At 37.5% G+C, this 19033-nt stretch overlaps 1 protein-coding gene across 2 annotated transcripts in view; it reads right to left on the bottom strand.

Annotated features, from left to right (window-relative positions):
* Positions 1–1862: 1862 nt before the first annotated feature.
* rnf24 (ring finger protein 24) overlaps positions 1863–19033 on the bottom strand; it is a 34467-nt gene continuing 17296 nt past the window's right edge. For both annotated transcript variants that reach the window (XM_084402052.1, XM_084402053.1), the window contains 4 exons: positions 12747–12789; positions 12515–12556; positions 7754–7833; positions 1863–2884 (listed from right to left, as the gene is read on the bottom strand). In XM_084402052.1, the coding sequence (XP_084258178.1) occupies positions 2743–2884; positions 7754–7833; positions 12515–12556; positions 12747–12789 (307 nt within the window). In that variant the 3' untranslated portion in view covers positions 1863–2742. The remainder of the gene's footprint in view (positions 2885–7753; positions 7834–12514; positions 12557–12746; positions 12790–19033) is intronic.

The following is a 19033-nucleotide window of genomic DNA, read 5'->3' as shown; positions in this document are numbered from 1 at the left end:
ATAAAAAATAAAATCTCATTAAATAAACTTAACTTAATTCACAGTCTGAATCTAGCCTTTCAAAAACACAAATACACACCGCAGAACATGTTGGGCACAATGGGCAGTTTGCTTGAAAATTAATTACAACATTCAATCCATGACTAGACAGCACTTTAAATAAAACCAATGCAGATTTAGTTTGGGTTTATATAAAGCATTGTGTCATATGATTCTACTCGGCAACTAAATGTTTCTACATTTGGCATCATTTCTAGAGTTGTGGCCAGTCTGTATTATACATATTTTTCTAGACTGCCTTAACATGGAGGGCACAGAGACCCAGCCTGACCCTAGGAGGTTAGTAGGATGAAAAAGAAGAAGAAGAAAAAAGTACTATAGAGCAAGAAAGAGCCAGAACGCCCCATCCTGCCGACTGCATCGACCCTGCTACTCATTGATCTTAATGGCTAAGGATTCTGTGTTACAAAGTTGGATTGATTCACTGACATGCTGAAAGATGCTGGAATGATACTAAACTAGACTGTGTATATCAGCTGGGTCTGTACTGAGGACATTTTCCAATTTCAGTGACTTCTGGTCAGATCTAAGTTTGATTTCTGTAGCGTTCTAGTTGATTTTGCCTCACTCGAGCAGCATTACGTTTATTAATATTTGTTGGAGACAGATCTAGGGCTTGAAGCCAAGTATATTTTCAGGAAGCTATGTAGCACAATATGAGAGCCAGTATATATATATACACACACACACACACACACACACACACACACTTGCTGCTTTGCATAGAGCCACAGCTTTCATGGGAGATATGTGATAACTAAGAAAAAATAATCCATCCCAACAGTACCTGGGGCATAAAACCTGGGCGATTTATGCAATAATAATACATGAAAGACAAAACAACACCTTTGGGACATTTTGTTGAGTTTAAATTTGGTTTGGTTTTAATTTGCCTGAAACGGACTAATGCTTCAACTACGAACAGTTTCTATGAACAGAAACCTCCTGGGTTCATGGCAGCAGTTCCCAAAGTGTGGGCCGACATCATACATATCGCAGGGAGTCTGCAAGTTTCTTACAAAATTAAAGGTATCATTTACCGTATGTTATTTAGACTGGGTGGGAAAATCATAATTATTTAGAATATCTGATCAAGTTTAAGGGTGTTCGCTTGGTTTGTTTGGTCCGGACCAACATTACCAACACTAAACTTTAGTCCTGGTCTGCTTAGCATTCACATTGGCATTTAAACACCTAACCCTAAAGGCATAGCGATACATTCACAACCTAATTGGTAGGCTTTTATTGTGTATATTTCACGATGGAACTTACTGAACATCCAAAACAATGCTGTCTGCTGGGATAAATGCGCTCGTTGTATGTGCGTAGCCTGCATATGATGGTATTCTGAGAACTCGTGAAGCGCTTATAAATGCTTAAAGGACAGCGGCAGGAATCCCTCCGTCACACACATAAACGAATATCTGCTGCGAGGAGAAGCGGTTCTGATGCCTGTACCGAACTGGGATTGGCAACATCGCGACTGTGACGAGAAAAAACAGGTATGCTTAAGCATTTATCTTGTGACATCATGTCCCGTTTTTGTTTACATGTCTTTGTTCCGTGTTGCGTTCATATTTCATTCGAACCGCACCAGAGTTCAGTTGGAAGCAGACCGAGACCCATCTCTTCAGCGGTTTCGGTCCGCTTGTTTGGTGCGCACCAGGGTCCGGATGGCAGCGTTCACACTTATTCAAATGAACCGCACTAACAGAGCAGTCGCACCACGATTCATTTTAATCGAACCAAACATGCCAAGTGTGAACACACCCTAAGAGTGACCATAGTGTTTTTTTCTTTTTGGTTACTTTAAAATTCTCATCAAATACAGCCTTGAACCCAAAGCTACAGACGTGTGTGTGTGGGTGTTTGTGTGCATTTAACACAGTCCTCAGTTAAAAAAGCATGTAAAATATAAAGGCGTCCACAGAACACAGATCAAATACTGCTAGGTCACATCCTGACCTTAATAACACAAACTCTGCATTCACATTTGTTTTGGGCACAAGCTAAAGGTCGCAGCGAACCGTATCTACCAATACAGCCATTCTACCGACCGTCACAACACAACAAACAAACAAACAAACATATACATATTGGAGAGCTGCTGTCCCTTTAATATACAGTATAAACATAACCCTCTCTAATGAAAATAATACCAATGGTTTGCTCTGTGGCTCTGTGTACATCAACTAAAAAAAAATGTCAATCATAAAATATAAAACAAGATCTTGCTACTACCACAAGCAACTAAGTTTGAGTTTAGTGTAAAGTGCTTGTTAAAAAAAAAAACTGTTAAAAAAGTAGTTTTTTTGTTTTTAATGTTATTTTTTTTTTAGTCCTTGTATTTTTTGCCTCTCACTGGTGTCCTCAAAAAAAGTGCTTTGGTGTGGAACGGTTACTTTAAACACGGCTTGGCCATGTAAACTTAATTCTTCTTCATTATCCCACAGGAAAAGAAGCTAAACCCAAATAAGACGGATGGAGTAATTCATCTATTATTGTAATTTGGAAAAAGATTCGTTATAAAGCCACCAAGGCAGGAAAGGAACATATGCAGGTCACAGGTCACCGTGGCTCCGGGAACAAATCCTGCGGTCTGTCCTTGGATATGAGCGTGTACCTGTACAGGAGGGAGTGTGAAGGTAGTGGTGGTCATATTTTTAGGAGAAAGAGGAGGGGCTACACTAGGTTCTCCACCCCGGGCAGAGGCTGCGGTGTTGGGGGCACAGGCTCGGACATGCTCTGCTGCTGCGCCAGCTGTAAGACGGGCATGTTGCACAGCGGGCATACCTTCCTCACCTCCAGCCATTTGATAAGGCACCTGAGAGAGACACAGAGACAATGTGGAAGATGAAAGGCAAACTAGATAACATTATGCTTAAAATTTCCCAGATCACAGCCGAGTATGTGAAACTGCCCACTACAAACAGGCTCCACTAACCCGAACTAATACTGGTAGCAAATCAAAAGTGATCTCATTTGATATCTCATGACTGGTTGTGTTGGCGAAGCTGGGCGTCTCCTTGCAGGAAGCCCATGTGGAATGTGAGACTGAATCTCGGGTTAGTCTGAGTGAGATGTTGGCATTTCTCTGATGAATTATTCACTGTAAGCACAGTTCTATTTTAGGCCGTGTTGGTCCCATCAGGTACACAAACAGATCTATGATACAGAAGTCTACATTTAACCACTGACAGCCTGGATGTGGGGATTTTTAGGGATTTGACTGAGGTATAACATAAGAGTAAGTTTCTTTTCTCTGTCTGTATTTCAATAACAGTCCATAATAATCATTATGCAACCTTATACAGTGATGGGAATAACGGCATTATAAATAAACTGCATTCTTTTTTTCAGTAATGAGTAGGAGAGTGGGGTGATTTGTGCCAGGGGGGAAGTAGTTCCACCCTTTTTTCTGGAAAACCATAGAAGAAATAGGTCATGTGTCCACATAATTTTGAAAAGCAATCACTTTTACTCGTCCTCCAAAGACGGGAGACACATGGCATGAGAGTTAAGCATATTTTAGTGCAAAAAACAGTTTTTTCCCTTTCAAAGTAAAATTTATATGATTAAGGTTTTTTGATTGTAGTGTCTGAACAATTATAGACAAGTTTGAAAACATTTCACACATGTTTTAGTGCTTTAGTAGGCTACACAATGAGTCTATACAGTTAGCATGATGTTAGCTCTTAACTGCTGGATCATGCTAGTTTTTCAAACTTGTGGGTCCGGGGTGATTTGTGCCAAAGGGCCTGGGTTAAGTTGTGCCAGATCCAGACCACCTAGACCTACATACTCACAGGGGATAATCTTGAGAAGTTAGGAGATGGGCATGCCTCATCATTGTTTTACTTGGGCCTGCCCAAAATTTGTTTAATTTAGCTAACACTGATTTCAGTTTTGAGTTTGCTCTATGTTATTAAAGAGAAGTTTTATTCCGTTTTTAAGTGGCCTATGTCAGGATGTTTAGAAATTAGCCTAGTCACTTTATTCTTATATGTTACATAATTGACAGACAGCGCTATGTCAACAGGCATCTATTGCCAAAGCCTTTTTGCCTGAAATGATATCACAAATATCATATATTGTGTTGCTATGGTGCTCTAAATGGTTGCTAGGGTGTAGCTTGATAGCTTCACAATGATCCTGAGAGACTTATTGGTCGTCTGAGTAAAATGAGCCTGCCCCCTTGTCTCTATGACACTGTGATCCAGAGTTATGTTCAATACAAAATCCATGCAATTGACCATATATAGGAAAAACACATGCTATGGTATTCCAGGGTGACAATAAAAATAAACTTTAAATTAGTAATTTTGTATTGAATTTATCTTGCTTTCATATAGCATTATGGTTCATAACATTAAAATGTTCTGTTTTACTTCAGAAATCACTGGCACAATTTACCCCCAATGTATTCCCCCAAAGGCACAACTTCCCCCACACCAGGGGCAAGTTGTGCCATGAGACCACTTTTTTTCCAAGAGCTATATTTCTGAAACAATTTATTTCAGATCCAAAGTTATTGTTCTCAGGGATGCACCACATCCTGAAATATATGTACATCCTTAAGTTGAAGGCATTACTACCATGGCCTCACTTTAAAGTCACTTTGAGTAAAAACTGGCACAACTCACCCCACTCTCCCCTAATCAAACAAATTACTGTTTCCCCTGTTACAACGCCATTACCGTTTCTGACAATAAAATGCGGCGTTACTATAATTGAGCTCACTGAAGCAGTTTTCATCCAAGTAGGCTCTCTCTCAGCCACAGGACCTGCAACGTTTTTTTCTCTGGTGTGTGTGTGTGTTCGTGAACGACGACAGTGCGCGAGAGAGACCGAGAGAGACCGAGCATTATATAGTTTACACATTTCAGCGTTAGAATAATCCCTGAAGCCTATTGGTATCATCTGTAACGTTTTAATTAGTTTACATGGTTATAAAAATAAAATCTAAAAATAACCTGCAGGGAACGTTCTGAGAAGGTTCTGTTCATAAAACCCAAAAATAACCTGCAGGGAACGTTCCCAGAAAACATCTTTGTTTGGCAGGTTGTGAACCCATGCGGCAAACACGCCTAGAATTTGGCTTAAATAACCTCTGATGATGATGTTCTCTGTAGGTTATAAAAATAAACCCCCAAAATATTATATTTTATTATTATTATTATTATTATTATTTATTTTGGCACATTGTTCAGTATTATATTGAGAGCACTTCTTGTTAAATTGTTTATTTTTGTGAGGAAGAAAATACTTCAAGCAGGCTACCGTACGTCTACCAGTTGTGAAGTTGTGTGACAGTTTTATCATTTTAATTTGCACTTACAAAGAGTGCATTTTATTCATTTTTGGTACATTTCTTAAGAAGCATAATTTATTTTTAGACTTATTTGTTGGCCAGTTGTAGTCTGTGCAATAAATATTAAAAAGTTCTAAACCATCTATTTATCCTCTATAGTGATGATAATATTTACAATAATATATTAAATTTAATAGGTGTCTCTCATATTGTCCCACAGCAACATTAAAATAGTGTAGATTAGTGTGCAATGTTTTATAATAACAATTTATTCTATTTAGTGTCCATTTCTTTCATTTGACATATTTAATATTGGGGGGATCCAAGTTATATGACACATTTGAACATACAAAAAAAAAAAAGTAACTCAATAGTTACTTTCCTGTTAATTAGTTACTTTTATAATGATGTAATTCAGTTACTAACTCAGTTACTATTTGTGAGAAGTAACTAGTAAATATAACTAATTACATTTTTAAAGTAACATGCCCAACACTGCTTGTATATATACTGAACCATGCTGATTGAGGAAAACCCTGCTGAAAATCAATGCATACATAGTACATACAAACTGTTCTGTCCTTTATTAATAGTTCAAATGAATTTAGTTTTAGTATACTTTTTTCTCCTCTACAGAATCGTGTGGTAAGAAAATATGAGATGAATTGTATGGGGATTCTTAATAGGAATAATCTGCTGCAACTCATAGCCAACATCATACAGCGTGACTTGCAAATGATATGCATCATGACGTAGTGTCACATTATATTAGGTTTCATGTAGTGTCTATTAATTTTCATCAGCTGGCACCCTTGTGGCATAACTATGACACTATGAGCTTCTAATGCATAAAATTGTTGCATACAATGATTAACTATTAATATTATTAATATGAATTATTAACAGGTAATAATAATAAATAAATATAATTATATAGCATTTAATATATATATGATGGAGGGTCTAAAACTCCGGAGCAGTGTGTGGACGGCAGGCATAACCATAGCAAAAGTTATGCGTTTTAAAATGAAAATGCACTAGTGTAAACGTAGGTATCCCACAGTCTGCTCGGGAACCGATGCTCTCGAGCCAAATATCGTTCTTTCAGTGAGTATATGGCTCGACGGCAGGAAAAAAAAATAAACCAAACAATTTTTACATTTTTTTTTTTTTATATATATATAATAAAAGGTAGTGTGTCGATTCAATAAAAAATCCACATATCACATATTTTTAAATATTACATAATTCATTGAAGCCTGTTTGTCATGTATAATACACCGACCAATCGTTATCTGGCACAACAAGTTCAAATTTCATTGGACAATGTGAAGAGAAGCGGTAATTTTCTGCGTCGCTGAACTAATGGATATTAATTGACAACAAAGCACTGCACAAAACCAGCACCAAAAGTAGCATTAATGGTAAGTATAGAATTCAAGTCACTTGTATTTAGTCTATATTGATACACCGTTTACCATTTGATGAAACTATCATAGTTTGTTAAATGAAGCCCAGGCCTACAGGCCTATTATGTGAAGTGTAGGCTGACTACAACACGCGAAAGGTTGACTTTATTATTTTAACATTTTTGATAATTTTGCAGCAATAGTATAATAGTACAGTACTACTGGTCAAAAATGTGCACACACATTACTATTTTTATATAGTATTATGCGTATATAGTATTTTATACAGTATTTATATTATCCTTATGCGCATCAAGCCTGCATTTATTTGATAAAAAATACTGAAATAAATTATTAGAATTTAAAATATTGTTTTTCTATTTTAATATACTTTTTTAGATATTTATTTCTGTGATGCAAAGTGTATATATATATATGCCCCTTTTTTACATTGGAGCCCCTGCCCCTGAGGAACTCTCGGCACGTCCCTGGTTCCTGAAGAAGCAAACTAAAATGTTGAAATGTTTAAAAAGAACAAAGAGCTCCCAACCCCTCTGATAAGTGTCCAAGCATTACTCTGACATTTACTTTGGCATTTACTGACATACAGCCCAGTGCAAATGTTTCATAAAGGGGCGAATGAGAAGATGGGTGAGTCAGACACATTTCAACTAGATCAATTTCAGAGCACAGTTATCCAGCACTCTTGAAACCATGGCATGTAACATTGCAAATTTGTATTTAGGTTAATGTTTTAAGGGGGCGTAATTGATGTCATCTATGCCTCTAGCAGAATCAGAATGCCTTTTTCAAGTGTCCAACACGACCTGTCTGCCACTATTCGTCAAACAGGTAATCCAACCTCAAATTAAAATTTTATTAGAATAGAATCAGACTGCAAAACTTAGTTGGGAGCTGCTAGTGGTGCAGACATTTTCCTATTTTAGAAAGCAACATATGCCAGGGCACTCACTTTCTGTGAAAGGCATGTTTACACGGGCAGATTCCCAACTCATCTTTCTGCTTGAATTCCTCCAAACACACCGCACAAATCTGGAGAGAGAAAACAATAAATTCCAATGAACACAGATAAAATGTTTAAATATAAACATTTGTCTTCAAAGAAGACAACACTTCCATTAAATAGGCTACACTTGTCTCAACATGCCATTACAAGTATTGGATGTTATCACCTTCAAAGATCAGTGAGACAGAAAGACATGTTGTAATGCTGTATTCATTCAGGAAATGGTCTACACTCAAAAAGTTTCCTTTGTAATCTAGCAGTGAAGTTTACCAGGTCGGGGTGCAGATATGGCATTTCATCTAGAAAAAAAAAAAAATCTAGATCTGGTTCTGTAAAAAGCCAAGCTAAACACTTTGATTAACGACCTGTTATCTGACCTCACATCAGACAGTGGAATTCTGTGAACATTTGGACGTAATTAAATGGTGATGTAATCTAGAGGTAGGCAAAAGATATTAGGCTGAGGGCTAGCTAGGCTGATAAAGTAGTCATTCAAATTCAGATGAATGTATAAGAAAATGACAAAGTGAAATGAGGTAAAGCCGAAAAGGCGAGAAAGGGTGTTTCAGGGTAAACAGATTAAACCAGTGCTTAACTGGAAATGTGCATGAAATTATGTCCAAAAAAGCATAAAATATATTTACATTTTTTTCCACAACATTTTACAACATTGCGTTGCAGTCAGGTAACATAGCATTATATTTTAAAAATGCTTTAGAAACCAATGATATTACCTAAAAATAAAACAATATAACCTAAGTATAAAAAAAAAAAAAATTAAAACTTTTTTTTAAGTATTCTCAAAATATGAGACATTTTACTAAAAAATAAACATTAGTTACCATTAGTTAATGCACTGTGAACTAATGAACAAACAATGAACAGCTGTGTTTTTATTAACTAACATTAACAAAGATTAATATGTATTGCTCATTGTTAGTTCATGTTAGTTAATGCATTAACTAATGAACCTTATTGTTAAGTGTTACCAATAAAATCAAATCCTGACTACAGGGTTACAAATACAGACTACATTTGATATATAAATTATATCAAAAACTAAATTAACATCCGCTATAATTCATAATTTATATGTGTTTATAATACCTTGCTAGAATAATTCATAATGCAAGTGAAAGTTAAAACAGATAGCTCATATTATCTAGGACATCTTTCCAGAACTCTGCACAAATTAAATATTTCATTAACCTTGCAGGGAAATACACAGCTAGTAATTGTAAGAGAACAAAAGGGGTTTCGGACAAATGTGCCTGGGCACAAGGGTGTCTGTCACAACAGATATTTACTGTTCTGTGTCTGTATCATAAAACAAGATACAGTCCTAGTGCTTTAGGTGTCACTGACCCTGACCAGGGGGTGGTCAGCGAATTATCGAGACACAATGGTTCTGTGTTTGAGATGAGCGAGACTGTGAGAATAAGAAATTGTCTGTTGAATACACACTGTTGGGTTTTGTCAGGAAAGAATGGCATTAACGGGGCCAACAAGGGACAGAATACGCCCATGTGTGAATGTGTCTTCATAACACAAAACATGTAGCTGTATCCAACAAAAAAACAAAACAGACACTGCCTTTACTTCCCTACTGTTTTATACTCCAAGCAAAGGCCAATCTGTTTATAATCAAGCATCCAACCAGGCCAGTGTCCTTCCAATCAGAATAGTGCATAACAGTGATGGTATGCCATTGAACCATCATGCATTTCTATTTTATTAACATCCTGGTCCTCTATTTGCTTCCCTCTGTTAGGCTTCTGAATTGAAAGGACCACCTCTGCAGTTCAAACGTGACTCCCCACTGTCTTTTTTAACAGACAGAAATAAACCTTCATAAGCATTGCTCAGTCCGTTTCACGCTGCCGCTCTCGTCTGTTTGATCTCTCACCTAGAGAGCTGCAGCTATGTGCAAGTATTATAAAACACGAACCGTGCAGTTTTATTTACGACTGTTTCACTGCGGTGGAATTACGCACAATATATCTTTCTCACTGACGCTGTGATATTTATGTCCATGCTGTTCTCACTGGTTGCCATCTGAGGATCCATATCTTGGCAACTGTCTGACACATATGCTAGTTTTCTGCACCAGTGTGTTTGCATATCAATCATCCGTGCATAAGCTCTACCGTACGTGTATGTCTGTATATTATCAGGGTACTTAATGTTTCGAGAGATGAGATTATATTCACTCGTCTCGGGCTGAAGGCCCCTGTTTCTTATGTAAGATCAAGGACAGTTGATAGAGCGGTGTGAGGCTGTATAATTCTGCTCATGAAGTCAGACAGATCATCTTTCTAACTCATGGGGGCTTGAACTTAAAAGCCGAGGCCACATGCTGTGGTCGGACACTCCTTAATTCAATGTAGAATCTAGTGAAGTGAATCTAGTTAAAAGGGATTGTTTACCCAAATTATTTTATTCTGTCATCATTTGCGCACCATCAAGAAGAAAGTGTATTTATTTGTCAGTGGGGAAAAAAAAATATTGGACCTTATAGACATATTTGACTTTTTTTTTTTTTTTTTGGGTCATGCTTTATACTAGGTGGCCTTAAAAGGTTAGTTCACCCAAAAATTAATTAAATCATTAATTACTCCCCCCTCATGTTGGTCCAAACCCGTAAGATCTTCATTCATCTTCGGAACACAAATTAATATATTTTTGATGAAATCCGAGAGCTTTCTGATCCCTCATAGACAGCGACGTTATTGCAACTTTCAAGGCCCAGAAAGGTAGTAAAGACGTTGTCTAAATAATGAGCTGGCGTTCTGACGTAGAACCCAGAATCGCTGTACTGTGTTTACTACGTGAATCGCATTGGAGATCTGACACAGAACAGAAGAAATTGTTGAATAAAGTCGTTATTTTTATATATTTTTTGCGCACAAAAAGTATTCTCGTCGCTTCATAACATTACATTTGAACCACTGTAATCACATGGACTAACTTGATGTATTTACTACCTTTCTGGGCCTTGAAAGTTACAACGACGCTGCTGTCCCACCCCTTCCTTCTTGTCTGAGCACATAATGCAAGTGCAATCCTGAATTACCAGTACAGGCATGGGGAATGTAATAGAAATGTATTTTCAGTTTCACAAATGCCCTATGAAACATTGCAAGATTTGTTGACAAATCTCAGTGTTATTACTGTCAATATTTTTATTTTCATCATCAATATAAAAAAACTGAAACTAAGAAAACTGAGAAATAATGCCTGTAATGTATTTTATGCCTGTATTTTATATATATATATATATATTTTTTTTTTTAATTGGTTGCATATTGTGGTCACACTTATCTAATTCTCACTATTAATTAACTATTAACTACATTTTGGCACAATAATCTCATTATTACTGCTTAATAATAGTTAGGTAGTTGTTAAGTTTAGGCATTGGGTAGGATTAAGGGATGTAGAATATGGTCATGCAGAATATGTGCTTTATAAGTACTTATAAACAGCCAAGATCCTAGTAATATGCATGCTAATAAGCAGCTAGTTAATAGTGAGAATTGGACTCTAAACTAAAGTGTTACCCATATCGCGAGATGAACTGTACATTTGCGATATTTTGATCATTTCTATATAGCATTCAGCCCTCGATGGAAACACCTGCAAATGTGGAAATGGTAACATCTTTGGGGGGCGGGAAAAGCAAGTATCAGGCTCATGGATGAAAGTGTTTCCCAAAAGCTATTTGTGAAAAAAGTCAATATCAACTATAAAACCTTGAGTCTGACAAATGAGTGTTATGACTTCTGGCAAAAAAACATGTAGAATACCATAAAAAACTCTGCTTACAAGTGCAGATGACATTTGCTTGGCACTTCTTGGGCAGTGCTAACACATTTCAGGCAATGTTTCAAAAGAAATTACTAATATTAAATCACTGACAGCGCTGTTAATATTAATGACATTTCTAGCACTCCTAGTGTTGGATAAAAATACAGTGGCTGTGAGAACTTTGTGTTCTTTACCCAGATAAAATGTTGAACAGAGTTGCAGTTGAACAAACTTGCACCATGCATAAAACTGGCAATTGCTGCTGTATCAAATGCAAATAAAAACTAAATAACAAAGCCAGACGTGACACGAGGATGAGCTTTCCAACAAACCATAACTCAGTTCAGCACAACACAATGCTGCCATTGTTTTGCTTAAAGATTACATGGTATCCATGCACATCCACAGCCAGAAGAGAAATATTACTGTTTGGTTAAAATAGCTGCTTGAATATCCAGCTTTAGCCATGATGCTAAAAATATAACTACCTAAAAGTAGAAACTATTCCTTGACAATGAGCTCTTATTAGAAACCGAAATGGGGAGAGAAGGGCTTCAGGAAACTCCAGGAGAGTTTGAGCTTTCAACATGAGCATTGGTGTCCTCACACCTCAATATTGTCACTACCATTTCATTAGCACTCACATATGAAGTCAGTCTGGCCTATTAGCACTAGCAAAGTTATAGTGGTCATGTACGAACTGGTGAAGGTTAAACGTCATATGCTCATGCTATTATTAAACATGAAGAGAGTGAAACTCAAAGATGTCCTTTATATCTCATATGCCACATATCAGCACATATTTAATCTCTTGCCTGAAACATCAAGTAAATTATTGGCAAAAAAAAAAAAAAGATTATAATTATTTCTGCACAGCTGGATGAAAGGAGGAACTCCTACCTCATGCAAGTTTAATTCTTTGACTTTTTCCTTTTGAATAACCTGTAAACGAAAAAATAACTTAATTAGTAATTCATATATCTAGAGTATCACAATTTGGAGACTCTATAACCGAAACTTTTGAAATTGCATGAAAAAGTAACAGAAACCCTCACATTCACACCCAATTTGAATCATGCAGTAAATAATGTACATTTATGCAATACAGTAAAGTGTTTGAATAGCAGCTTACCTGCTTGTATGCATAGAGCTCTTTGTGTGCCTGGTGCCGTAACCTAGGCAAAAGAAATCTTTGTTTTAGTTCAGAGAGTGACAACATTTTCAACATTTTGTTGGAGAGACAATCATGATACCAAACTATATACAAACAAAGGCCAAAATCACTGAGTTAAACCATGATACTAAATTTTAAATTCCAATGGGTTTTGTTGGGTGTGAAAAATGCATTGTGCTTCTGGACCTCTGTTTATATATTCCAGCTGTATATGGTCACCCCATGCCTGGATCTTATTTTTCAGTCACAATTTGACAAATTGTAGCCTTCAGTCCCCATAAGGCATAACTTTAGCTGTGCTGATCATTTAAAAAGCTAAAAAAAACAAAAAAAAAACTGATTCACATATTTCATATAAAGTGTATTTTGATGTGTTGCTAAGTTGCATTTTTCACTGGATGCCACCAAAGTATAAATTGTATCCACTACATTTGAGCTTAATCACAAAATCAATCTGCTAAATACATTGCCATCCACTTTCAAATGACTTTTCACGTCTCGTTTTAACTTCCTCTCTTTTGACAATGGCTGCGTCCAGCAGTGCTTTGAGCTGCCTTGGTATGTTTAAACTATCTTTAGAGTCTTTCAGGGTGATTTAGGTCTTGTATTGTCTCATTAAGCTTGACCAGACTTTAACAGCCTGTCTGAACCAAACTGCCCAGGCATTACCAACTCACACCGCTGCACTGCTTTACCGAGTGTGACTGTCAGACTGGTGCCAGACCCTTTAAAATTACTATATACAGATACGCTTGGCATGAACTCAAGAAGTGGAGGCAGCCAAGCAATGAACAGTCTACACTGAACACTATTTTGATCTCGAGCAAGTGGGTGTGTCACAGACAGAGAGAGAGAGAGAGAGAGAGAGAGAGAGAGAGAGAGAGAGAGAGAGAGAGAGAGAACCTTGATGGAAAATAACTGGAATGTGTCAGGCATGATGGAAGAGTCTCTAGTGTAAGAAAAAGGCTATTTAAGGAAAACCAGCAAACGCTATACACTATGTTTAGCCTCAAGCTTATTTTATGTTCGTAGGGTTGTTAGAACATTAGTAATAGTCCAGTAATAGTAGCTTTAGAAGACACTAATCTTGGCCTTTTATGATTGTTTGTTTTTCTGAAACCCTTTATATTAAATTATATGGAAGCTATGACAATTAATTCAGCAACAACAACAACAAACAACAATATTTCAGATCTGACCAATATTACGTCCTGTACAAAGGAAAGGCACAAGTTAACAGAACATACAATATTGCAGTATCTTACAATCACATCCAGAAATTAATATAGTTCATTAAAGATGAGATTTATTCAGAAAAGTCTCAAGGGACTAGAAGCTGACATTCCGAAAGAGACCAGCAGATAAAGGAGCAGATACTCCCTTTGGAGGAATTTAGAGGTGAGGAAGAGTGATTTATGGGTACTTCAGGACATTTTTTTGTGATTTGTACTCATCAATATGCAACAACAAACCACTAACCACTAAGGCCATTTTCGCAGAACAGTCTTTGCATTTAAAAGGTCTAGAGACACTTTTTTTTTTTTAAGTTGAATTTTTTAACTTATGCGCTGCGTTTTTAGAATGCTGTGTCATGAGTCAGATATTGCAAAATACACGAGTGCATCTAGCGCAGTGGAATGCAAAAAAAAGTTCTGTGTGAAAGTCCCTAAAGTCTGTTGTGGCCGGATGAAAGTAGTCATCATGGACTATTCATTCTTCAAAGCAAAAGTATGATCACCACGTGAAGGGATTCCAAAATATCAAGATATTTATGTTGCTAAATCTGTGGCTAGTCATCTCTCAGTCTAGTTCCAGACCTGAGGTGGGCTAGGTCAAGATGAGCTGTTGTTTGACAAACTACAGGCAGTAATGATTTCTAACGCACCATTAGGCAGGCGTTACAATTCATCAGGTTGAAAACCACCTTGTGACCATTTCCCTGCATTGTAATATAACTGGTACAGCTATTAATGTCACACTGAGTGCTCAATCTCACACGTGTGTGTGAATTTCGATTTTCTTCCCATGAGGATGACTGTGCCAGACAAACAACCACCCACCCACCCCTTTTCTTCTCTAAGTGTGTGTTCGCCAGTCACAAGGGCATTTCACATTTGTGTGTCGGAGCTGGTGCATGGCTGCTACGTGCGACTGCGTGTGTTTGCTCAGAATCACGACGTCCTTCACAGGTCCACTTGAGCTCACGACTCCCTCATCTTTCACGTTGAAAAAAATCCACACAGTCGCACGACTCTACAATCTGCCGGTCCTTGATTCAAGTCGTTGATGTTCATGATAAAATAGCGGTTTAATTCAACAACTAAAGAGGTCAAGAGACCATCTGCACAGATCTCAATCATTTCATCGCGATTTTAAAACGAAAGCATGTTTTACACTAAAGTCCCTGCTGGGAAGACCAACTTCGTCCTTGTCTAGCTGGTGGACTGGTGTAGCCAAAACTAGTTGGTTAAGTTAGCTGAAGGAATAGTTTCACCCACAAAGGAAAATTATTTCATTATTTAATTTCATAACCCATACAACTTACTTTTTCATCTACATGGAACACAAGGAAAAGTTTTTGAATAATGTGCTGGTCGTCTTTTTCAATGCATGCATTTAAAATTACATGGGACTGGAGCGTTCGAGTTTTCAAACTATAAAAGTATGGTAACACTTAACAATAAGGTTTAATCTGTTAATGCATTAACTAATTTGAACTAACAATGAGCAATACTGTATATCATTACAGAATTTATTAACCTTTATTAATGTTAGTTAATAAAAATGTTCATGTTCATGTTAGTTCACAGTGCATTAACTAATGTTTACAAATGAAAACTTATTGTAAAGTGTTCCCAAAAGTATCTTACTTATGGTCCATACAATTATATTACAAATCTTTTGAAGCCTGTTTGGTGTAGAAAAGGCTGAAATTTAAGTCTATATAGTCAGCGGTTAAGCACAGTGGCCAGGTCAGACTGAGTATTTATCATTTTGGACTTGACATTCCCAGTCCTTAGAAGAAAGTCATATAGGTTAGGAATGACAAGAGTTTAAATAAATGACATAATTTTCATTTCCATTTTTTGGCTGAACTAGTCCAGTAAGAAGCCTATTGCGGACACAAGCTCACAGATATCCAATGCTGGAGACCAGCATTCAAAACACAGCATATATTGGTCTTCTCAGTAGGGACGTCTCCATCCTGTCAAAAGCAATTGTTAAATGTAAAAAGCTGAGAATAAGCACTCCCGCCTCTTGCCTATTGTTTCAATGATGCTGAAGGTACTGTATATATATGGGTGAAAAATAGCTTGCTAAAAATATAATGAAAAATGCAGCTAGGTAGAATGGTAGCCTACTATTTCGGTACTTGCTGAAATTGCAATTGTTGTCATTTCCTTTCTCGTCTGCTGGTTTTCAGATGTACAGTGGCCCTACTGTACCTAACAAACATATTTTTGTAAAAGAAACGTGCTTGTGGAGTCATCTAAAACAAATGCAAGTTATTCTGATGTTTTGTTATTTAATGCAATGATGTTAATGAATTTTAAGTGTGCCTAAAGTGTCCAAATAGTTTTCAGGGCAATTGTATGCTTGTTTTTGAAATGGGGGCATAACAAATGCTTGCTGGTTAATTCAATGAGGAAGTTATGAATTTGTGTGATCTAATGCAAGGGAGACTGCATCTTCAGAAGTCTGGAATCTGGGCTAAATACAAACTCTTTTTATAGATGATTTGGCAATCTGACAGTTTTTCATTCAAGAATCCAGTGTTTTCATTGTTGAGACTAATGATATAAGACTATAAAGGCTACCAATACATGTAGGCCTACAGATTTGAAAATACAGTAAGGGGGAGACAAAGTCAAATAAAACAGAACTAGTATATAATAAATGTGAAGGATCTTACTCTCCCCCACTGGTTAGGCTGAATTTGGATGAGAGCTGCTGGTTCTCACTGTCTTAAGTAAGAGATGCTACATGTTTCAACTGCACGTTAAAGCTACAGTATATATACTGCTAAGAATGACCACATAGCAAATTTGACTGGATAACAGCAGCTCTGTAGCTCATGGAGAATGGAGAGTTTCTTAAAGGGATAGGTCACTTTGAAATTAAATTTTGGTATGTTTTAGCTTACCTCAAGGGCATCCAAGATGTAGGTGTCTTTTTTTCCGCAGTAGATTCAATTTTGATATTTTTAGGTCAAACCGTTCTTGTCTGTCAGTCATATAATGCAGGTCTATGGTCACTATCTCAAAGAGCATTTAGTCCAAATTAAAACAATTCCCCATCGTCCAAATTAAACAATTCCCCATCGTAAGTACACATTGATGGCCTGAGACACGAAACGAGCGGTTTGTGTGAGAAAACGAACAGTATTTATATCGTTTTTACCTTTTGTACACAGCGACGTCCAAGTGATCTGAGGGCGCGGGCGCTTCCTAGTGTGTGACGTGTACGCAGACTGGTGCATAGATATATACACTAGATGTCGCCTTGGCGACGGCAGTTCATTGAACGAATGCCGTAGCCAAGGTGACATCTAGTGTATATTTCTATGCACCAGTCTGCGTACACGTCAGATCAGATCACTTGGACGTCGCTGTGTACAAAAGGTAAAAACGATATAAATACTGTTTGTTTTCTCACACAAACCGCTCGTTTCGTGTCTCAGGCCATCAATGTGTACTTACGATGGGGAATTGTTTAATTTGGACGATGGGGAATTGTTTTAAATTGGACTCTGTGCATGCTCTTTGAGGTGGTGACCACAGACCTGCATTATATGACTGACAGACAAGAACGGTTTGACCTAAAAATATCAAAATTGAATCTACTGCGGAAAAAAAGACACCTACATCTTGGATGCCCTTGAGGTAAGCTAAAACATACCAAAATTTAATTTCAAAGTGAACTATCCCTTTAAGCAATAAAGCATCAGTGGTCAGTTTGGTCATTACCAGGTTCATTCTCACTAGAAAAGTTAATCGATGTCTTTCAAGTTATTGAGCAGCTCCTGTAAAGTTCAACCTAACCTTCTCACTCTTCATGAAAAGCTTTGTTAGTGCATTGAACACGCACATAAAAACCATTTCAGGCACAAGTAATCAGGATCTTTCTTCAAAATGCCATACTGTGCGTTCACACCGCCGCCGGCGAGAGCGAATTGCCAACGTCGCCGTAGAAAGATGCGGGGACGCTCTGACGTAGATCGAATTACTTGACTGCGTTCTCTGGAATCCTCTCAAGCTGAGGACTTCTACATTCCGATTGGTTGCCTCCGAACTGCGTCATAGCTCATTACCATAAAGTTGACCTGACTTCAACTCTTCTCGCCGCTCTCGCCGTCCAAGAAGCGCTGCGCCGCCCTCGCCGGAGCTCGCCACCGACTCGCATTGAAAATGAATGACTTCCGGCCACTTTGACACTTTCGCCGGCGGCAGTGTGAACGCACAGATACAGTTGCCTTGTTGTCCTTATTATTGTTTTTTAAGGAATGCTGCATTGCAGTGGAGCTGTTCATGCATGTCATAAAGACATGGTTTGCAGACCAACCTTGAAGGCTAATTTGCCATGGTCTCAATGGAATTTATAGATTAAACAAATTTCCATTACGGTATGACTGTGTGTAATTTATGTCGTAAATCAAATCAGGAAAGTCTCTTCAAGTAAATGTTAACCGCAGACCTTATTTTACTCATAAATCCAAAACTAAAATCCAAATTTCCTTAGGGAATCCATGGCTTAACAAGGCTAATTCTAAGACTAAAAGTGAACATCCCTATTATATATTGAGGAATTCAATGAAGTTGCTCATTTATCCCTACCCTATTAGTGGGCAGCCACTAATAATTAAAGCATGGCTCTGAAATTCAGAGTTGGTTCAGCCTTCAAAGTAAGCATGATAAAAGCTGCCCCACATGGAATGGACACGGTGTGAAGATGAAAGGGAACATCTCTGTTCCACCACCATCTGTCAGCTCTCCTCTATCCTCTCATAGAAGTCTTTTAAACTCCCTTCCATTTTCCGTTTTACCTTTGGGTATTGGTGCATCCAACAGTTGTCTAGATAAACATCAGTGCACCATGGTTCCACCCACTTGCACATACTGGGTTGATTGCATTTTTCAAGAATTTCCTAACAAATCATGATGCAAATTACACTTAATTGTGTTAGGCTACAAAATGGAATGTGGAACGGAAAGAGTGTTTAGGGATTAGATCAAGACGTTCAAACC

The sequence above is a fragment of the Rutilus rutilus genome, assembly GCF_951802725.1.
Source record: "Rutilus rutilus genome assembly, chromosome: 2".
In the NCBI taxonomy this organism is placed as follows: domain Eukaryota; kingdom Metazoa; phylum Chordata; class Actinopteri; order Cypriniformes; family Leuciscidae; genus Rutilus; species Rutilus rutilus.
Note: the sequence above shows the minus strand (reverse complement) of the source record. Positions and strands in the feature narration are given on the sequence as shown.